The following is a 23,092-nucleotide window of genomic DNA, read 5'->3' as shown; positions in this document are numbered from 1 at the left end:
CCAGGAAGGACTTATGGCAGACAGTCCCCAAGGTCGAGGGGGCGGTTTCTACTCTAAACAAACGCACCACTATCCCTATAGAAGATAGTTGTGCTTTCAAAGATCCTATGGATAAAAAATTAGAAGGTTTGCTTAAAAAGATGTTTGTTCAGCAAGGTTACCTTCTACAACCAATTTCATGCATTGTCCCTGTCACTACAGCCGCGTGTTTCTGGTTCGATGAGCTAGAAAAGGCGATCACTAGTGATTCTCCTCCTTATGAGGAGATTATGGACAGAATCCGTGCTCTCAAATTGGCTAATTCTTTCACCCTAGACGCCACTTTGCAATTGGCTAGGTTAGCGGCGAAAAATTCTGGGTTTGCTATTGTGGCGCGCAGAGCGCTTTGGTTGAAATCTTGGTCAGCGGATGCGTCTTCCAAGAACAAATTGCTTAACATTCCTTTCAAGGGGAAAACGCTGTTTGGCCCTGACTTGAAAGAGATTATCTCTGATATCACTGGGGGTAAGGGCCACGCCCTTCCTCAGGATAGGTCTTTCAAGGCCAAAAATAAACCTAATTTTCGTCCCTTTCGTAGAAACGGACCAGCCCCAAGTGCTACGTCCTCTAAGCAAGAGGGTAATACTTCTCAAGCCAAACCAGCCTGGAGACCAATGCAAGGCTGGAACAAAGGAAAGCAGGCCAAGAAACCTGCCACTGCTACCAAGACAGCATGAAATGTTGGCCCCCGATCCGGGACCGGATCTGGTGGGGGGCAGACTCTCTCTCTTCGCTCAGGCTTGGGCAAGAGATGTTCTGGATCCTTGGGCACTAGAAATAGTCTCCCAAGGTTATCTTCTGGAATTCAAGGGGCTTCCCCCAAGGGGGAGGTTCCACAGGTCTCAATTGTCTTCAGACCACATAAAGAGACAGGCATTCTTACATTGTGTAGAAGACCTGTTAAAAATGGGAGTGATTCATCCTGTTCCATTAGGAGAACAAGGGATGGGGTTCTACTCCAATCTGTTCGTAGTTCCCAAAAAAGAGGGAACGTTCAGACCAATCTTAGATCTCAAGATCCTAAACAAGTTTCTCAAGGTTCCATCGTTCAAAATGGAAACCATTCGAACAATTCTTCCTTCCATCCAGGAAGGTCAATTCATGACCACGGTGGATTTAAAGGATGCGTATCTACATATTCCTATCCACAAGGAACATCATCGGTTCCTAAGGTTCGCATTCCTGGACAAGCATTACCAGTTCGTGGCACTTCCTTTCGGATTAGCCACTGCTCCAAGGATTTTCACAAAGGTACTAGGGTCCCTTCTAGCGGTGCTAAGACCAAGGGGCATTGCAGTAGTACCTTACTTGGACGACATTCTGATTCAAGCGTCGTCCCTTCCTCAAGCAAAGGCTCACACGGACATAGTCCGGGCCTTTCTCAGATCTCACGGATGGAAAGTGAACATAGAAAAGAGTTCTCTATCTCCGTCAACAAGGGTTCCCTTCTTGGGAACAATAATAGACTCCTTAGAAATGAGGATTTTTCTGACAGAGGCCAGAAAAACAAAACTTCTAAACTCTTGTCAAATACTTCATTCCGTTCCTCTTCCTTCCATAGCGCAGTGCATGGAAGTAATAGGTTTGATGGTAGCGGCAATGGACATAGTTCCTTTTGCGCGCATTCATCTAAGACCATTACAACTGTGCATGCTCAGTCAGTGGAATGGGGACTATACAGACTTGTCTCCGACGATACAAGTAAATCAGAGGACCAGAGATTCACTCCGTTGGTGGCTGTCCCTGGACAACCTGTCACAAGGGATGAACTTCCGCAGACCAGAGTGGGTCATTGTCACGACCGACGCCAGTCTGATGGGCTGGGGCGCGGTCTGGGGACCCCTGAAAGCTCAGGGTCTTTGGTCTCGGGAAGAATCTCTTCTACCGATAAATATTCTGGAACTGAGAGCGATACTCAATGCTCTCAAGGCTTGGCCTCAGCTAGCAAAGGCCAAGTTCATACGTTTTCAATCAGACAACATGACGACTGTTGCGTACATCAACCATCAGGGGGGAACAAGGAGTTCCCTGGCGATGGAAGAAGTGACCAAAATCATTCAATGGGCGGAGACTCACTCCTGCCACCTGTCTGCAATCCACATCCCAGGAGTGGAAAATTGGGAAGCGGATTTTCTGAGTCGTCAGACATTACATCCGGGGGAGTGGGAACTCCATCCGGAAATCTTTGCCCAAATTACTCAACTGTGGGGCATTCCAGACATGGATCTGATGGCCTCTCGTCAGAACTTCAAGGTTCCTTGCTACGGGTCCAGATCCAGGGATCCCAAGGCGACTCTAGTAGATGCACTAGTAGCACCTTGGACCTTCAAACTAGCTTATGTATTCCCGCCGTTTCCTCTCATCCCCAGGCTGGTAGCCAGGATCAATCAGGAGAGGGCATCGGTGATCTTGATAGCTCCTGCGTGGCCACGCAGGACTTGGTATGCAGATCTGGTGAATATGTCATCGGCTCCACCATGGAAGCTACCTTTGAGACGAGACCTTCTTGTTCAAGGTCCGTTCGAACATCCGAATCTGGTCTCACTCCAACTGACTGCTTGGAGATTGAACGCTTGATCTTATCAAAACGAGGGTTCTCAGATTCTGTTATTGATACTCTTGTTCAGGCCAGAAAGCCTGTAACTAGAAAAATTTACCACAAAATATGGAAAAAATATATCTGTTGGTGTGAATCTAAAGGATTCCCTTGGGACAAGGTAAAAATTCCTAAGATTCTATCCTTTCTTCAAGAAGGATTGGAGAAAGGATTATCTGCAAGTTCCTTGAAGGGACAGATTTCTGCCTTGTCTGTGTTACTTCACAAAAAGCTGGCAGCTGTGCCAGATGTTCAAGCCTTTGTTCAGGCTCTGGTTAGAATCAAGCCTGTTTACAAACCTTTGACTCCTCCTTGGAGTCTCAACTTAGTTCTTTCAGTTCTTCAGGGGGTTCCGTTTGAACCCTTACATTCCGTTGATATTAAGTTATTATCTTGGAAAGTTTTGTTTTTGGTTGCAATTTCTTCTGCTAGAAGAGTTTCAGAATTATCTGCTCTGCAGTGTTCTCCTCCTTATCTGGTGTTCCATGCAGATAAGGTGGTTTTACGTACTAAACCTGGTTTTCTTCCGAAAGTTGTTTCTAACAAAAACATTAACCAGGAGATAGTCGTGCCTTCTTTGTGTCCGAATCCAGTTTCAAAGAAGGAACGTTTGTTGCACAATTTGGATGTTGTTCGCGCTCTAAAATTCTATTTAGATGCTACAAAGGATTTTAGACAAACATCTTCCTTGTTTGTTGTTTATTCTGGTAAAAGGAGAGGTCAAAAAGCAACTTCTACCTCTCTCTCCTTTTGGATTAAAAGCATCATCAGATTGGCTTATGAGACTGCCGGACGGCAGCCTCCTGAAAGAATCACAGCTCATTCCACTAGGGCTGTGGCTTCCACATGGGCCTTCAAGAACGAGGCTTCTGTTGATCAGATATGTAGGGCAGCGACTTGGTCTTCACTGCACACTTTTACCAAATTTTACAAGTTTGATACTTTTGCTTCTTCTGAGGCTATTTTTGGGAGAAAGGTTTTGCAAGCCGTGGTGCCTTCCATTTAGGTGACCTGATTTGCTCCCTCCCTTCATCCGTGTCCTAAAGCTTTGGTATTGGTTCCCACAAGTAAGGATGACGCCGTGGACCGGACACACCTATGTTGGAGAAAACAGAATTTATGTTTACCTGATAAATTACTTTCTCCAACGGTGTGTCCGGTCCACGGCCCGCCCTGGTTTTTTTAATCAGGTCTGATAATTTATTTTCTTTAACTACAGTCACCACGGTATCATATGGTTTCTCCTATGCAAATATTCCTCCTTTACGTCGGTCGAATGACTGGGGTAGGCGGAGCCTAGGAGGGATCATGTGACCAGCTTTGCTGGGCTCTTTGCCATTTCCTGTTGGGGAAGAGAATATCCCACAAGTAAGGATGACGCCGTGGACCGGACACACCGTTGGAGAAAGTAATTTATCAGGTAAACATAAATTCTGTTTTTGCTGTTGTGGCGCGCAGAGCGCTTTGGCTAAAGTCTTGGTCAGCGGATGTGTCCTCCAAGAACAAATTGCTTAACATCCCTTTCAAGGGGAAAACGCTGTTTGGCCCTGACTTGAAAGAGATTATTTCAGACATCACTGGGGGAAAGGGCCACGCCCTTCCTCAGGATAGGTCTTTTAAGGCTAAAAATAAAACAAATTTTCGTCCCTTTCGCAGAAACGGACCAGCCTCAAATTCTACATCCTCTAAGCAAGAGGGTAATTCTTCTCAAACCAAGCCAGCCTGGAGACCGATGCAAGGCTGGAACAAAGGTAAGCAGGCCAAGAAGCCTGCTACCGCTACTAAGACAGCATGAGATGTTGGCCCCCGATCCGGGACCGGATCTGGTGGGGGGCAGACTCTCTCTCTTCACTCAGGCTTGGGCAAGAGATGTTCAGGATCCTTGGGCGCTAGAAATAGTTTCTCAAGGTTATCTCCTGGAATTCAAGGAACTACCCCCAAGGGGAAGGTTCCACAGGTCTCAATTGTCTTCAGACCAAATAAAAAGACAGGCATTCTTACATTGTGTAGAAGACCTGTTAAAAATGGGAGTGATTCATCCTGTTCCATTAGGAGAACAAGGGATGGGGTTTTACTCCAATCTGTTCATAGTTCCCAAAAAAGAGGGAACATTCAGGCCAATTTTGGATCTCAAGATCCTAAACAAATTTCTCAGGGTTCCATCGTTCAAAATGGAAACCATTCGGACAATTCTTCCTACCATCCAGGAAGGTCAATTCATGACCACGGTGGATTTAAAGGATGCGTATCTACATATTCCTATCCACAAGGAACATCATCGGTTCCTAAGGTTCGCCTTTCTGGACAAGCATTACCAGTTTGTGGCACTTCCATTCGGATTAGCCACTGCTCCAAGAATTTTCACAAAGGTACTAGGGTCCCTTCTAGCGGTGCTAAGGCCAAGGGGCATTGCAGTAGTACCTTACTTGGACGACATACTGATTCAAGCGTCGTCTCTGCCACAAGCAAAGGCTCATACGGACATTGTCCTAGCCTTTCTCAGATCTCACGGGTGGAAAGTGAACGTAGAAAAAAGTTCTCTATTCCCGTCAACAAGAGTTCCCTTCTTGGGAACAATAATAGACTCCTTAGAAATGAAGATTTTTCTGACAGAGGCCAGAAAATCAAAACTTCTAAGCTCTTGTCAAGTACTTCATTCTGTTCTTCTTCCTTCCATAGCGCAGTGCATGGAAGTAATAGGTTTGATGGTCGCGGCAATGGACATAGTTCCTTTTGCGCGAATTCATCTAAGACCATTACAACTGTGCATGCTCAGACAGTGGAATGGGGATTATACAGACTTGTCCCCGACGATCCAAGTAGATCAGAGGACCAGAGATTCACTCCGTTGGTGGCTGACCCTGGACAACCTGTCTCAAGGGATGAGCTTCCGCAGACCAGAGTGGGTCATTGTCACGACCGACGCCAGTCTGGTGGGCTGGGGCGCGGTCTGGAAACCCCTGAAAGCTCAGGGTCTATGGTCTCGGGAAGAATCTCTTCTCCCGATAAACATTCTGGAACTGAGAGCGATATTCAATGCTCTCAAGGCTTGGCCTCAACTAGCAAAGGCCAAATTCATAAGGTTTCAATCATACAACATGACGACTGTTGCATATATCAACCATCAGGGGGGAACAAGGAGTTCCCTGGCGATGGAAGACGTGACCAAAGTAATTCAATGGGCGGAGATTCACTCCTGCCACTTGTCTGCAATCCACATCCCAGGAGTGGAAAATTGGGAAGCGGATTTTCGGAGTCGTCAGACATTTCATCCGGGGGAGTGGGAACTCCATCCGGAAATCTTTGCCCACATAACTCAATTATGGGGCATTCCAGACATGGATCTGATGGCGTCTCGTCAGAACTTCAAGGTTCCTTGCTACGGGTCCAGATCCAGGGATCCCAAGGCGACTCTAGTAGATGCACTAGTAGCGCCCTGGACCTTCAACCTAGCTTATGTATTCCCACCGTTTCCTCTCATTCCCAGGCTGGTAGCCAGGATCAATCAGGAGAGGGCTTCGGTGATCTTGATAGCTCCTGCGTGCCCACGCAGAACTTGGTATGCAGACCTGGTGAATATGTCATCGGCTCCACCATGGAAGCTACCTTTGAGACGGGACCTTCTTGTTCAAGGTCCGTTCGAACATCCGAATCTGGCCTCACTCCAACTGACTGCTTGGAGATTGAACGCTTGATTTTATCAAAGCGTGGGTTCTCAGATTCTGTCATTGATACTCTTATTCAGGCTAGAAAGCCTGTAACTAGAAAAATTTACCATAAAGTATGGAAAAAATATATCTGTTGGTGCGAATCGAAAGGATTCCCATGGAACAAGATAAAAATTCCTAAGATTCTATCCTTTCTACAAGAGGGTTTGGAGAAAGGATTATCTGCAAGTTCTTTGAAGGGACAGATTTCTGCTTTATCTGTTTTACTTCACAAAAAGCTGGCGGCTGTGCCAGATGTTCAAGCTTTTGTTCAGGCTCTGGTTAGAATCAAGCCTGTTTACAAACCTTTGACTCCTCCTTGGAGTCTCAATTTAGTTCTTTCAAAAGAAACAATCAGTAACACTAAGGGTGTGTTACTACTAGGGGGCGCACAGGACCTTATATGATTATTATGTAAATAGGCTAAGAGAGAAGAGAACAAGATATTACATATAATAACTATAATAAAATATACTATACGGAATAATGTAAACAAAAATGAAACAATTCTTATAAATATGGGACTATGAGAAACATTGGATACAACACAAATAATAACAAATACAGTAATAAGAAATTCCTGAAAGGTTCTTATCTGGAAATGCTGTCTTCTTCTGCAATGTTATATAGATGGTAAATGTCCCAATTGGGGTGGGTATAGTCCCAAATGATGAATGTGATCAAATACCAGGATGATCAATGATCAGGAACACAGATGATGACTGGAGTCAGCTGCTTTGTCAGGGAAATCAGGATCTAAGAGCAAGTTTTCTCTGTGAAAAAAATCACAAAAAGACAAAGGCGCCTCCTAGTGTAATACAGTTGGTGAAAGAGATTTGATAGGTAATCAAAAAGGTACTCACAAGTGGAGCAGCACCCAATTGTGCTAAATCAAACAGACTGGGATCTCACAGTGTCCCAGCTCACTGACACTGCAAGGAAACTGGTTTCTCCAATGTCTTGCCGGACTGACAGAGCTCAGACTCTCACAAAGAGGTTTACATAAAACCAAATTTTATTAATAAAATAAAAATCTCAGTGTCTCATGACACTAGATATTAAAAGAACAAGCAACGCGTTTCTCAGACTGCTGTCTGTTTCATCAGCCTGATGAAACAGACAGCAGTCTGAGAAACGCGTTGCTTGTTCTTTTAATATCTAGTGTCATGAGACACTGAGATTTTTATTTTATTAATAAAATTTGGTTTTATGTAAACCTCTTTGTGAGAGTCTGAGCTCTGTCAGTCCGGCAAGACATTGGAGAAACCAGTTTCCTTGCAGTGTCAGTGAGCTGGGACACTGTGAGATCCCAGTCTGTTTGATTTAGCACAATTGGGTGCTGCTCCACTTGTGAGTACCTTTTTGATTACCTATCAAATCTCTTTCACCAACTGTATTACACTAGGAGGCGCCTTTGTCTTTTTGTGATTTTTTTTCACAGAGAAAACTTTCAATTTAGTTCTTTCAGTTCTTCAAGGGGTTCCGTTTGAACCCTTACATTCCGTAGATATTAAGTTATTATCTTGGAAAGTTTTGTTTTTGGTTGCAATTTCTTCTGCTAGAAGAGTTTCAGAGTTATCTGCTCTGCAGTGTTCTCCTCCTTATCTGGTGTTCCATGCAGATAAGGTGGTTTTGCGTACTAAACCTGGTTTTCTTCCGAAAGTTGTTTCTAACAAAAATATTAACCAGGAGATAGTTGTGCCTTCTTTGTGTCCGAATCCAGTTTCAAAGAAGGAACGTTTGTTGCACAATTTGGATGTAGTTCGTGCTCTAAAATTCTATTTAGAGGCTACAAAGGATTTCAGACAAACATCTTCCTTGTTTGTTGTTTATTCTGGTAAAAGGAGAGGTCAAAAAGCAACTTCTACCTCTCTCTCTTTTTGGCTTAAAAGCATCATCCGATTGGCTTATGAGACTGCCGGACGGCAGCCTCCTGAAAGAATCACAGCTCATTCCACTAGGGCTGTGGCTTCCACATGGGCCTTCAAGAACGAGGCTTCTGTTGATCAGATATGTAAGGCAGCGACTTGGTCTTCACTGCACACTTTTACCAAATTTTACAAATTTGATACTTTTGCTTCTTCTGAGGCTATTTTTGGGAGAAAGGTTTTGCAAGCCGTGGTGCCTTCCATCTAGGTGACCTGATTTGCTCCCTCCCATCATCCGTGTCCTAAAGCTTTGGTATTGGTTCCCACAAGTAAGGATGACGCCGTGGACCGGACACACCTATGTTGGAGAAAACAGAATTTATCCTTACCTGATAAATTACTTTCTCCAACGGTGTGTCCGGTCCACGGCCCGCCCTGGTTTTTTAATCAGGTCTGATGAATTATTTTCTCTAACTACAGTCACCACGGTATCATATGATTTCTCCTATGCATATTCCTCCTTTACGTCGGTCGAATGACTGGGGAAGGCGGAGCCTAGGAGGGATCATGTGACCAGCTTTGCTGGGCTCTTTGCCATTTCCTGTTGGGGAAGAGAATATCCCACAAGTAAGGATGACGCCGTGGACCGGACACACCGTTGGAGAAAGTAATTTATCAGGTAAGCATAAATTCTGTTTTTTTTTTTTTTTTTTTTTTTTTTTTTTAAAGGTACAAACCTCTATACTGTGTGTGTGTGTGTGTATGTATATATATATATACACACACACACATACTATACATAACTAGTATAACCATAGCTAAGTTTACATTATGTATATATTTACACATTTTTAAGAATAATTTTTTGGAATTAACTAATTGAATGACAGAAGACAGGGAATACTTCCAAATGACAGATAAAGGGTGAGTGCCAACTTTTGAGCTGGAAACAGAGAGGCAGAAAGTAGGACAAAAAGAATTATGTTTAATAGGACCACAAGACTTCCACGTTACCTCCCCAGTTAGGAATTATTCACAATGTCTTATGATCATAGACAGACATTGGAGTCATAAATTACGTTTATATCAGAAAGCTCTCAAAATGGACGTGAGCTAACCATGACTGATGTTACTGGCAATTACTGTAATACTGGTGGGATATGGCTGATCTGCTGAATGGCAGTTACTGGAATTCAGGTGGAATGGCTTTGTGTGCTGGAAAATTATTAGAATGAAAAAAAATTAATATTTAATAAAAAAAAAAAAGAACATGGAGGGGAGGAAGACAAACAGTGATGTAAATCCATCTAAAGGAATTAGGAAAACTACTACAAAAAGACAGGTAAAGGGGAGAAAATAAATGAAATATAAGAGAGAATTGTTTTTTATAAGATTTTCTTTTTTTATATACTTTAATTCCTCTATTTAAAGCCAAGACTATACCAACCTCTGCTGGATTTATAATGGACGCATCTTCCTTTGAGCAACACGCCGGGCGGGAGGAGTTAAAAATACAATCTAGCTACGCAAGTTGCATAGTACTACGCAATGTGCATAGGGAGATTGTAATTGAACTCCTCCTCCGTTGGTTTTTCTGATGTTCAGCCAGGCACTGTAGAGTTGTGGTGCGACGGGGGACACCATCAGAGGAGATTAATTCCTGCTTGATGGTGTCAACGACCACCAAAATCTTCTCGTGGACCACTGGTTGGAGACCGCTGATCTAGAGGGACAGACAAAGTGGTAAAACAGTATTTGCAAGTCAGAGATCATATAGGGAAGAAAGGCAAGGTGAGGCATCTCTGCTAATACACCATATTGTAAGAAACAAGTAAAAAAAACTGCACGCTGACTGCAAAAAATAACTAATGGGAGCACCCAAATAATAAATAAAATACAAAACTTTATTGAAACTTGTAATAGTTATTGCTTTGACACAATACCTAGGCAGTGCCACAATAAACAGATCATATATATCAGATAAAAACTCTTGTTCCACTTATTACAAAACACATAGAGGTGTCTCCTCTATTGCTGGATAAGCAAGTTTTAAACCACACATATGGTGCATTGCTAAAAGGGGAAAAAGAGACTTTGTTTACACCATACATATGATACGTTTGGGGACTGTTACCACGCCGTGGATTATTGTAAAATGTCGACACATACCTCATATGTTTGAGGGTATCTCCTGTAAGTGCACACCTATATATGTATTGTAATAAAGTGGAACAAGAGTTTTTATCATCTACACTTAGATCGTCCTGTTTTTCTCTTTTCTTTTACAAGATATGACGAGTCCACAGATTTCATCCTTATGGGATTACGCCTCCTGGTCAGCAGGAGGAGGCAAAGAGCACCACAGCAGAGCTGTATATATAGCTCCTCCCTTCCCTCCCACCCCAGTCATTCTCTTTGCCTGTGTTAGTGATAGGAAGAGGTAAAGTGAGGTGTTAGTTTAGATTCTTCAATCAAGAGTTTATTATTTTCAAATGGTGCCAGTGTGTACTATTTTACTCAGGGTACAGCTATAGGGTCTGTGCAGATTAGATCCATCCATCTGTGACTCCCAAGGAGGGCTGCCCTGATGAATATGGTCTTAGCAAGTTTTATCTAAGACCCAGTTTGTTCCCACAGATTCCTGGAGGAGATGAAGGACCTCTTGCAGTGTGGGACGAGTCATGTTGTTACTCAACATGGAGGTATGTGCAGTATTTATTTTCTGTGACACTTGGTCCCTCAAAAAGGACTGTCCTCTCTATATGCTGACCTATGTCTGTGCCCTATTATATCTCAGAGCAGGATATGCTGGGGGTAAACAGAGAAGACTGCTTGAGGCAGGGGTTATTAGGTATTAATGCGGTGGAAATTTACACTATTTTACCCCTTTTATGTGTGGGCTGACGCTGGGGGCTATCGGAGTGGTGAACTCCGGATCACTTAAAGTTTATTATGCTTGCGGCATGGTTATAGACATGGCAATTGTAAGATGTATTTTACTGGGGGACTGGCTTCACGTGGGGCACTTTTATGAGGTGCAACGTTACTCCGGTGGCTCAATTTTTGTGTTTTCCTAATACAGTATTGAGCCGCGCGGGAGTTCCGCTTTGACACGCCCACGATGGGCGGGGCACTCTTTCGCGCGCAAGTAGAAGCAGCGCAGTGCCTGTCTGGGAGTCAATCGGATGCTTGACTCTGTTGTTCTGTCTGGACCGCATGGGTAGTTAGAACTCAGGTGGTCTAGACACTCTGCTGCACGGGTGACGTTCCTTTGCCTCAGAGAGGGGGCAGTTAAGCGCCACAGCAGAGCTGTGGCAAGGTGTTAAAATCTGAAGTAGATAAGTTTGCAGGTGTAATTATCCTTTAGGAGTTAGTTAATTACTCATGGGATACGTTTAACTGCAATCTTTATTTTGCAAGGCCACAATTATAAGTGTTTTTCAGCCGCACAAGTGTGCTGCGCAAAGGTTTTTTATTTATTTTTTTCTCTTAAAGGCACAGTTGTTTTTATTCTAAATAAATAGATTGTGTATAAAAAGTGTTTGATATAACTGAATACAAATTTCTGTTTTTTACTATGGGTGACCTTGAAGCCAGTACTTATTCCATGTGTTTAAATGCCATTGTGGAACCCCCCGCTTACTTTTTGTCCCTCATGCACTGAGAGGTCACTGCAATGTAAAGAAAAAAGTTTTCTTAACAAAGATATAGCGCAGGATTTTTCTCAGACTGATGAGACTCATGGTATGCCAATTCTTTCTCCCCAAGCGTCACAGCCCTTAACACCCACTCAAGTGACGCCATGTTCTTCAACTTCATCCACTTCATTTACTCTGCAGGATATGGCTGCAGTTATGTCATCCACCCTTACAGAAGTTTTATCCAGGTTGCCAGTGTTACAGGGCAAACGTAGCAGGACAGAAGCCACTTTGGTTCCTGCGACTTCTGAGGTTTTGATGGCTATCTCCGATGTGCCCTCCCAGGGATCTGATTTGGGGGGCAGGGAACTTCTGTCTGAGGGGGAACTTTCCGACTCAGGGAGTGCGTTACCTCAGACAGACTCGGACGTCATATCCTTCAGATTTAAGCTTGAACACCTCCGCCTGTTACTTTGGGAGGTTTTAGCGACTCTGGATGACTGTGACTCTATTGTGGTACCTCCAGAGAAATTGTGTAAGATGGACAAATACTTAGAGGTTCCTTCTTATTCTGATGTGTTTCCGGTTCCTAAGAGAATTTCGGAAGTTATTACGCGGGAATGGGAAAGACTGGGTATCCCGTTCTCACCTTCTCCTAACTTTAAGAAAATGTATCCTATAGCTGACACTTTTCGGGATTCTTGGCAAACGTCCCTAAGGTGGAGGGAGCTATATCTACCCTGGCTAAGCGTACAACTATTCCTATTGAGGACAGTTGTGCTTTCAAAGATCCTATGGATAAAAAGTTAGAGGGTCTTCTAAAAAAGCTATTTATTCACCAGGGTTTTCTATTACAACAGACGGCTTGTATTGTACCAGTTACAACTGCCGCAGCCTTTTGGTTTGACGCCTTGGAAGAGTCTCTTAAGACTGAGACTCCTTTAGAGGAAATACTAGATAGAATTAAAGCCCTTAAGCTGGCTAATTCTTTTGTTACAGATGCCGCCTTTCAGATCGCCAAGCTGGCGGCTAAGAATGCAAGATTTGCCATTTTAGCGCAAAGAGCTTTATGGTTAAAATCTTGGTCCGCGGATGTGTCCTCTAAATCAAAGCTTTTGGCTATTCCCTTCAAAGGAAAGACCCTGTTCGGGTCTGACCTGAAAGAAATCATCTCTGACATTATAGGAGGTAAGGGTCACCTCCTACCTCAGGATAAAACAGCTAAACAAAGGGGTAAACAGAGTAATTTTCGTTCCTTTCGAAATTTCAAGGGAGTCCCTTCTTCCGCTAAACAGGAAGGGAATTTTACACAAATCAAGTCCACCTGGAGACCCAACCAGGCTTGGAACAAGGGTAAACAACCCAAGAAGCCCACTGCTGCTCCCAAAACAGCATGAAGAGGCAGCCCCCGATCCGGGACCGGATCTAGTAGGGGGCAGACTTTCTCTCTTTGTCCAGGCTTGGATAAGAGACGTTCAGGATCCCTGGACACTGGAAATCGTGTCTCAAGGGTATCAGCTGGAGTTCAAAAATTCCTTCCCAAGGGGAAGGTTTCTTCTTTCACGATTGTCTGTAGACCAGATAAAAATAGAGGCGTTCTTACGTTGTGTAAGAGACCTCTCCACTATGGGAGTAATTTGTCCCTTTCCAATACAGGAGCAGGGACAGGGGTTTTACTCAAATCTTTTTGTGGTTCCCAAAAAAGAGGGAACTTTCCAACCCATTTTAGACCTCAAAAGTCTGAACAAGTTTCTCAGAGTTCCATTCTTCAAGATGGAGACTATTCGGACAATTCTTCCATTGATCCAGGAGGGTCAATATATTACTACCGTGGACTTAAAGGATGCATATCTTCATATTCCTATCCACAGAGATCATCACCAGTTCCTGAGGTTTGCCTTTCTAGACAAGCATTTTTCAGTTCGTGGCCCTTCACTGTTCGGGCTGGCCACGGCACCCAGGATCTTCAGGAAAGGTTCTAGGGTCTCTGCTGGTGGTTCTCAGACCGCGGGGCATTGCAGTGGCGCCTTATCTGGACGACATTCTGATCCAGGCGTCTTATCAGCTGACAAGGTCTCATACAGACATTGTCCTATCCTTTCTGAGGACTCACGGGTGGAAGGTGAATCTAGAAAAGAGTTCATTAATTCCACAGACAAGGGTTCCTTTCCTGGGAACTCTAATAGACTCTGTATGCATGAAGATCTTTTTGATGGAAGTCAGAAAGTTAAAGATTCTGAATACATGCCGATCCCTTCAGGCCAATCCTCGGCCATCAGTGGCTGGAGGTAATTGGATTCCGTTTGCTTGTTTTCATCTCAGACCTCTACAACTGAGCATGCACAGGCAGTGGAATGGAGATTATGCAAATTTGTCTCTTCAGATAGATCTGGATCAGGAGACAAGAGACTCTCTTCTTCTCTGGTGGTTGTCGCCGGATCATCTGTCCCAAGGGCCGTGCTTTCGCAAACCCTCATGGATGATAGTGACAACAGACGCCAGTCTACTAGGTTGGGGTGCAGTCTGGAATTCTCTGAAGGCTCAGGGTTTGTGGGCTCGGTCGGAGTCTCTACTTCCACTCAATATTCTGGAATTGAGAGCAATATTCAATACACTTCAGACTTGGCCTCAGTTGGCTTCGGCCAAGTTCATCCGGTTTCAGTCGGTCAACATCACGACTGTGGCTTACATCAATCATCAGGGAGGAACAAGGAGTTCCTTAGCTATGACAGAAGTATCCAAAATAATTTGGTGGGCGGAGGCTCACTCTTGTTATCTGTCAGCAATATACATCCCAGGAGTGGACAACTGGGAAGCGGATTTCTTGAGCAGACAGACGTTTCATCCAGGGGAGTGGGGACTCCATCCGGAGGTCTTTGCCAACTTGATTCTCAGATGGGGCAGACCGGAGCTGGATCTTATGGTATCTCGTCAGAATGCCAAGCTCCCGAGATACGGATACAGGTCCAGGGATCCTCAGGCCAAACTGATAGATGCCTTGGCAGTGCCTTGGTCGTTCAACCTAGCTTATGTGTTTCCACCGTTTGCTCTCCTTCCCAGAGTGATCGCTCGGATCAAACAGGAGAGGGCTTGAGTGATTCTCATCGCTCCTGCGTGGCCTCACAGGACTTGGTATGCCGATCTGGTGGACATGTCCTCTCTGCCGCCATGGAAGCTTCCATTGAGGCAGGACCTTCTCATTCAGGGACCCTTCTATCATCCGAATCTAGTTTCTCTGCAGCTGACTGCTTGGAGATTGAACGCTTGATTTTATCTAAGCGAGGTTTTTCTGATTCAGTCATTGATACCTTGATTCAGGCACGTAAGCATGTTACTAGAAAAATGTACCATAAGATAAGGCGTAAATATCTTTTTTGGTGCGAATCCAAGGGCTACTCAAGGAGTAAGGTTCGGATTCCCAGGATTTTATCTTTTCTCCAAGAAGGATTGGAGAAAGAGTTTGTCAGCAAGTTCCTTAAAGGGACAGATTTCTGCTTTGTCTAATTTGCTACACAAACGTTTGTCAGATGTTCCAGATGTTCAATCTTTTTGTCAGGCTCTTACTAGAATCAGGCCTGTGTTTAGACCAATTGCTCCTCCTTGGAGTTTGAATTTAGTTCTTAATGTTCTTCAAGGGGTTCCGTTTGAACCTATGCATTCCATAGATATTAAGTTGTTATCTTGGAAAGTTTTATTTTTGGTTGCTTTTTCTTCTGCTCGCAGAGTTTCTGAGCTTTCAGCTTTACAATGTGATTCACCTTATCTTATTTTCCATTCTGATAAGGTGGTCTTACGTACCAAACCTGGTTTCCTTCCTAAGGTTGTTTCTAATAAGAATATTAATCCGGAAATTGTTGTTCCTTCATTGTGTCCTAACCCTTCTTCTAAGAAGGACCGCTACATAACTTGGACGTGTTTCATGCCCTGAAGTTTTACTTGCAGGCGACTAAAGATTTTCGTCAATCGTCTTGCTTATTCATTGTTTTTTCTGGAAGACGTAGGGGCCAGAAAGCTACGGCTACCTCTTTCTTTTTGGCTGAAGAGTATCATCCGTTTGGCATATGAGACTGCTGGACAGAAGCCTCCTGAAAGAATTACGGCTCATTCTACTAGGGCTGTGGCTTCCTCATGGGCATTCACACTTTTTCCAAATTTTACAAATTTGACACTGTTGCTTCGTCCGAGGCTGTTTTTGGGAGAAAGGTTCTTCAAGCAATGGTGCCTTCCGTTTAGGTTCCTGTCTTGTCCCTCCCTTTCATCCGTGTCCTATAGCTTTGGTATTGTATCCCATAAGTAAGGATGAAATCCGTGGACTCGTCATATCTTGTAAAAGAAAAGGAAATTTATGCTTGCCTGATAAATTTATTTCTTTTACAATATGACAAATCCACGGCCCACCCTGTCATTTCTAAGACAGGTCTTTATTTTTGTTAAACTTCAGTCACCTCTGCACCTTGGCTTTTCCTTTCTCTTCCTAACTTCGGTCGAATGACTGGAGTGGGAGGGAAGGGAGGAGCTATATATACAGCTCTGCTGTGGTGCTCTTTGCCTCCTCCTGCTGACCAGGAGGCGTAATCCCATAAGTAAGGATGAAATCAGTGGACTCGTCATATCGTAAAATAAATAAATTTATCAGGTAAGCATAAATTTCCTTTTTTGCGCTCCATTGTTTCTGTTTCTGCAGATACATTACCTTTATTGAAACTTCATAGTATCTATAAAAACATGAAAAAGTATTGTGTAATACAGACTTCTGAGGGTCCTGAGTAACCTGTTTTTGTTTAATTTTTAAAAAAAAAATGTCCAGTGCTGCAGAATAAAACAAAGCCATGTGGATATTTAACTGTGTATATATATATATATGTGTGTGTGTGTGTGTGTGTGTGTGTGTGTATATGTATGTATGTATATATATATATATATATATATATATATATATATATATATATATATATATATATACACACACACAATATAAATATATACGCACACATATTATACACATATATATATATATATATATATATATATATATATTTCACACAGTGGGGCAAAAAAGTATTTAGTCAGCCACCAATTGTGCAAGTTCTCCCACTTAAGAGGATGAGAGTGGCCTGTAATTTTTATCATAGGTATACCTCAACTATGAGAGACAAAATGTGGAAACAAATCCAGACAATCACATTGTCTGATTTGGAAATAATGTATTTGCAAATTATGGTGGAAAATAAGTATTTGGTCAATATCAAAAGTTCATCTCAATACTTTGTTATATATCCTTTGTTGGCAATGACAGTGGTCAAACGTTTTCTGTAAGTCTTCACAAGGTTGTCACACACTGTTGCTGGTATGTTGGCCCATTCCTGCATGCAGATCTCCTCTAGAGCAGTGATGTTTTGGGGCTGTCGCTGGGCAACACAGACTTTCAACTCACTCCAAAGGTTTTCTATATGGTTGAGATCTGGAGACTGGCTAGTCCACTCCAGGACCTTAAAATGCTTCTTACAAATCCACTCCTTCGTTGCCCGGTCGGTGTGTTTGGGATCATTGTCATGCTGAAAGACCCAGCCACGTTTCATCTTCAATGCCCTTGCTGATGGAAGGAGGTTTGCACTCAAAATCTCACGATACATGGCCCCATTCATTCTTTCATGTACACGAATCAGTCGTCCTGTTCCCTTTGCAGAGAAACAGCCCCAAAGCATGATGTTGCCACCCCCATGCTTCACAGTAGGTATGGTGTTCTTTGGTTGCAACTCAGCATTCTCTCTCCTCCAAACACGACGAGTTGTGTTTCTACCAAACAGTTCAACTTTGGTTTCATCTGACCATATGACATTCTCCCAATCCGCTTCTGGATCATCCAAATGCTCTCTAGCATACTTCAGATGGGCCCGGACATGTACTGGCTTAGGCAGGGGGACACGTCTGGTACTGCAGGATCTGAGTCCCTGGCGGCGTAGTGTGTTACTGATGGTAGCCTTTGTTACGTTGGTCCCAGCTCTCTGCAGGTCATTCACTAGGTGGTTCTGGGATGTTTGCTCACCGTTCTTGTGATCATTTTGACCCCATGGGGTGAGATCTTGCGTGGAGCCCCAGGTCGAGGGAGATTATCAGTGGTCTTGTATGTCTTCAATTTTCTAATTATTGCTCCCACAGTTGATTTCTTCACACCAAGCTGCTTGCCTATTGCAGATTCAGTCTTCCCAGCCTGGTGCAGGTCTACAATTTTGTTTCTGGTGTCCTTTGACAGCTCTTTGGTCTTCACCATAGTGGAGTTTGGAGTGTGACTGTTTCAGGTTGTGGACAGGTGTCTTTTATACTGATAACAAGTTCAAACAGGTGCCATTAATACAGGTAATGAGTGGAGGACAGAGGAGCCTCTTAAAGAAGAAGATACAGGTCTGTGAGAGCCAGAAATCTTGCTTCTTTGTAGGTGACCAAATACTTATTTCCCACCATAATATGCAAATAAATTCTTTCCAAATCAGATAATGTGATTGTCTAGATTTGTTTCCACATTTTGTCTCTCATAGTTGAGGTATACCTATGATGAAAATTACAGGCCTCTCTCATCTTCTTAAGTGGGAGAACTTGCACAATTGGTGGCTGACTAAATACTTTTTTGCCCCACTGTATATATATATATATATATATATATATATATATATAATGTGTGCGTATATATTTATATTCCCAGTAGGTTGGCAATCCTATGCATGTTGTTGTGTGCCTGAAATCCTGACTGTCATTTTTATCCCACAGGAGAGGTGGACCCATATCCTTCTCATCGTCGACAAGCCGCTCTGGGCGTCGTGCACTGCAAATAGAGGGCACTTCCTTGGATCTCTCAGATGATGAACCTGAAAATAAAACCAGTGAGGTCAATGACGTGTCTGCCTCTACCCCCGCTGAGTGACCCCTCTGTGTGTCTCACTGCACGCGGCAGTGGTGTGAATGGAACGACAACAGGAAGCACGTAACTGCGAACTGAAACTACACAAACAGCCACAGTGTGCAGGGCGTGTTGTGCTGTCCACCTTGTCAGCAGAAGTGCTTTGTTTTCTTATGCTAAAATACAGATTCATTGCACCACTTGCCTGTTGAATAAGGCCTCTGTCACTCAACTGGGAATGGCATTTAAAAAGGCTAATCCATCCTGCCCCCTTGTATACACCAGTATGGCATCGGATGGGTTTTATATTACACGTTTCTGCGTCTGTTATTCAGGCGTCCATTTTAAAGACTTTTCTTCCTTTTTCTAGTATTTTGGGAAAAATACACAAACACTACATGTCCATTAACCCCCTTCTCCTACATGAAGGATGAGGTGAGGGGGCGGAGGGAACAATATGGGATATTTACTCATCTCTTGCATGTTGTAGTTGGTACATTTCCTCCCCTCCTCAGTCTGAGCTGCAGTTTAGCACCTATTTTGTCACATTTTACATCCACTTTAACTGTGAATCAAGCTCTGTGTTTTTTTTTTTTTATCTTCTTAAATGAAGAGGGATGCGATACCAGAGACACAAAATTGTTTGTTTTATTAACATGCTAGGTCCTGGGTCCAGATAAATTAATCATATACAAGAGTAGCCCCTCTGACAGAGGGAGTACCACATTTTATTCAGATTAGGTTATCTAATCCAACCCCACCCACCTCAGTCTTCATCAGACCACCTGGCAAATACAGCTAAATATATTTAAAACAAAAAGTGCCTTAGACACTTAGGTAATTCAGAATATGAAGTTACATATCCTCTGCACATCCCTAAAAGCTAATGTGATTCTCTCATTGTGGTTTGTTGTATAGAACTATGAAAACAAAAGCAGTATTAACCAGACTCTGTCATCTGTCTTTTGCAGTGCTAGAAGGGGCCAACAAAAAGACCCTTCTGGTACTGCAGGGGTTAAACATTCTATGTCTGCATACATATTTCTATGATCATTAAAAATATATATTTTTTTTTTCTAAATACATAATTGCTGCCATCTTGTTATCTGCTGAAATCAACACGTCTCACCTCCGTGTATATCCCATATTTCTAGAAAATGATTTTTGTAAGACAATAAACTTATTCATTATAGACTTCTGTTGCAGTGTTCTTGGACACATTGTCACTCAGGTTGGATTACAACAGAATAGCTACTAAATAAGCAATCTAGCCATTCCAGAATGTTGTCCATGTATAATTGTGTGATTATAGAAGGTTCCCTAAATTTAAATTGAGTCGAGGACTATAATGTAACATTTATTAAAAAAATATTAAAACATTGCAATATACTCAATCACATTGGAGACGCTATAGAAGGTTCCAAACAGAAAGCATTCTAACATCTTGATTTCCTTTTGTTTTGAGAAATATGCAGAGAAAGAGCACTTGTTTTGTTTTAAAGTTATGAGAAAAACAAGAGGGCGACCCCTAGTGCAAATCAATTGAGGACATGAAATGGATATCGGCTTATGCTGACAAAGGGATACTCACAGATGGTATTGCACACTGTAGTGCAAATGGAGCGTACTAGGTATATTATAGTGACCTAGTGCACATAAAGACCCAGGTAGTACTGCTGCAATTGAAGATAGACTCCGGATACAAATGGTGGACGTCAGGATAATAGAAGAAGACTCCAGTATCAATGTATATAATAAAAGTATTTAATAAAATGGATAAAAGATACACAGATATACAGATGATCATCATTTGCCTGAGGAAAAAGCACGGTGAGCGCTTAGAAACGCGTAGCATTGTACAACAGGTGTATTGGTATATCTGTGTATCTTTTATCCATTTTATTAAATACTTTTATTATATACATTGATACTGGAGTCTTCTTCTATTATCCTGACGTCCACCATTTGTATCCAGAGTCTATCTTCAATTGCAGCAGTACTACCTGGGTCTTTATGTGCACTAGGTCACTATAATATACCTAGTACGCTCCATTTGCACTACAGTGTGCAATACCATCTGTGAGTATCCCTTTGTCAGCACAAGCCGATATCCATTTCATGTCCTCAATTGATTTGCACTAGGGGTCGCCCTCTTGTTTTTCTCATAACTTTCAGATCACAGACACATTTTCTGTTTTGGGAGGAGCAGCCATTGTCCGGTGCACAGTCTGCTTGGACACTGTGAAGTTCCCAGACCGTTCTCCTAGGCATTATCTCTGCCTTTTAACATTGTGAGTATGTTTGCTCTTTTTTTATTCCACTTTTGAAAAATTGGCTACACTAGGAGGCGCCCTTCTCTTCTGCTTTGTTTTGTTTTAAACCCCTAGATGTGTGTGTATTTTCTCTCATAAACTTGGTTGTAGAAGCTCAACTTGGCTATCTCAGATCATGTTAATGTCCATAAGAATAATAAATGTACAAATCTAATTTCATTGTATTCCTAGATTGCCATAACATCTAATTGATTTAAGGAAAAAATGTTTGCTATTGAAAAACACATCTGTGCATACATAGTTTAAAGGGTGCTGCCATTATGGAAACTAGGTTACACTGTAGGTATCTGAATTAGAGTTGCTGCACATGTGCTAATAGGTCAGCACTGGAATGTAGTGAAAGACCGATTTCAACATCACGGCACTGATGTCTAGAGGGAGGCGGGGGAATAACCTCAATAATATGCTTATAAAATGTATTTATTTTCAATGACATGAAGAGTCCACGTGTTATATTCATTACTGTTGGGAAATTCACCGCCTGGCCACCAGGAGGAGGCAAAGACACCCCTGCCAGAGCTTAAGTACCCTCCCACTAACCATACTCCCCCCAATCATTCTTTGCCTCTAACTAGGAGGAGGTGAACCCTATTTCAGCTTTAACAGAGAAAAAGTTGAATCACCATAAAGTATCACCTCCAGCTGCTGTTTGGGAGCTTAAGGAATATGTCATCTTTATGTGATCATTACGGTCTCCTGTGTAATGGATAGTCCACATAATCTGTGCTTAAAGCTTTAACATGTGCTTCACTAAAAGTCGGGTCCATAATTTCACCTTCAGTTGCATATTATGTGCCCCCTTAACCATCCCCTATTTGCAACACATTGTTTATCCTAACACATGTTTTCAGATTAAGATGAATGCAAAAGAAACACAAAATTTTCAAGTTTTCAATATAAAAAAAAAATTAACTAACCAGGCAACAAAACTGTTCCTCTAAAGGCAAAAAAAGGCTTCAAAATTACACTATCTAATAACAATCTAGCAGTGTCTTGTCAGATGATTGATTCCTGTGTCAGCCAATAAGTATGCAGGCTTAACTTTTGTTTTTGATCATTCTGAACCCATTAAAAATAAAATAAATAAATATATTTTTTTGTGCTGCTGCTGCTGACTGGTGGCAGTAGCACTAGCTACTACTTTAACTTTTTTTTTCACGCATTGTTACATATTGTGCTCTGCAGAAAATGTAATCCTTTAATGAGTAGTTTCCCTTTCAAGATAGGACTGGGGTTAACTCTGTGTCCATGTAAACCTCCTAGTAAGAGTATTGTTATCTGCTGGATGTCGCAGGTAACTTCTCTGTCCTCCTTCCAGCAATCTATGCTAACATTCCCACCAGGCAACCAGTGTTAAGTTTTCTCTGCTTTCCTTTTCACTTCAGGTCCCTGTCAGAAGTTTGGATGAAGCTGTCAGACCTGGAAGGCTGTGTCTGCCCCACAGCAGAGGCTCCAAAGGTAAGTGTCTTTTCTCTTGCAAGGTGTATCCAGTCCACGGATTCATCCTTACTTGTGGGATATTCTCATTCCCTACAGGAAGTGGCAAAGAGAACACACAGCAGAGCTGTCCATATAGCTCCCCCTCTGGCTCCGCCCCCCAGTCATTCTCTTTGCCGCTCTAACAAGTAGCATCTCCACGGGAGGGTAAAGTGAATGTGGTGTTAGATTTGTAGTTTTTTATATCTTCAATCAAAAGTTTGTTATTTTTAAATAGTGCCGGTTTGTACTATTTACTCTAGCAGAAAGTGATGAAGAATTCTGCTGAGAGGAAAATGATTTTAGCATGTTGTAACTAAAACCCACTGCTGTTCCCACATAGGACTGAGGAGTACCAGAAAACTTCAGTTGGGGGGAACAGTTTGCAGGCTTAACTGCTATAAGTTAGACACCTATTTAGGGTTTTGAAGGCCCCAACGCCTAAATTTCGCGCCTCAGTTGCGCAGTTCATATTGCAGACAGCTTCATGGAGGGTCCAAAGACTACTTGAGGACTTCATAGAGGCTTATTTCTCATCAA

At 42.6% G+C, this 23,092-nt stretch overlaps 1 protein-coding gene across 1 annotated transcript in view; it reads left to right on the top strand.

Moving 5' to 3' along the window:
* MYH10 (myosin heavy chain 10) overlaps positions 1-19,937 on the top strand; it is a gene marked incomplete in the record, with an annotated part of 607,379 nt that extends 587,442 nt beyond the window's left edge. Inside the window, 1 exon segment of the mRNA XM_053709890.1 lies at positions 18,614-19,937. Coding sequence (XP_053565865.1) covers positions 18,614-18,767 — 154 coding nt within the window.
* Between the last annotated feature and the right edge of the window lie 3,155 nt (positions 19,938-23,092).

The sequence above is a fragment of the Bombina bombina genome, chromosome 1 (genome assembly GCF_027579735.1).
Source record: "Bombina bombina isolate aBomBom1 chromosome 1, aBomBom1.pri, whole genome shotgun sequence".
In the NCBI taxonomy this organism is placed as follows: domain Eukaryota; kingdom Metazoa; phylum Chordata; class Amphibia; order Anura; family Bombinatoridae; genus Bombina; species Bombina bombina.
Note: the sequence above shows the minus strand (reverse complement) of the source record. Positions and strands in the feature narration are given on the sequence as shown.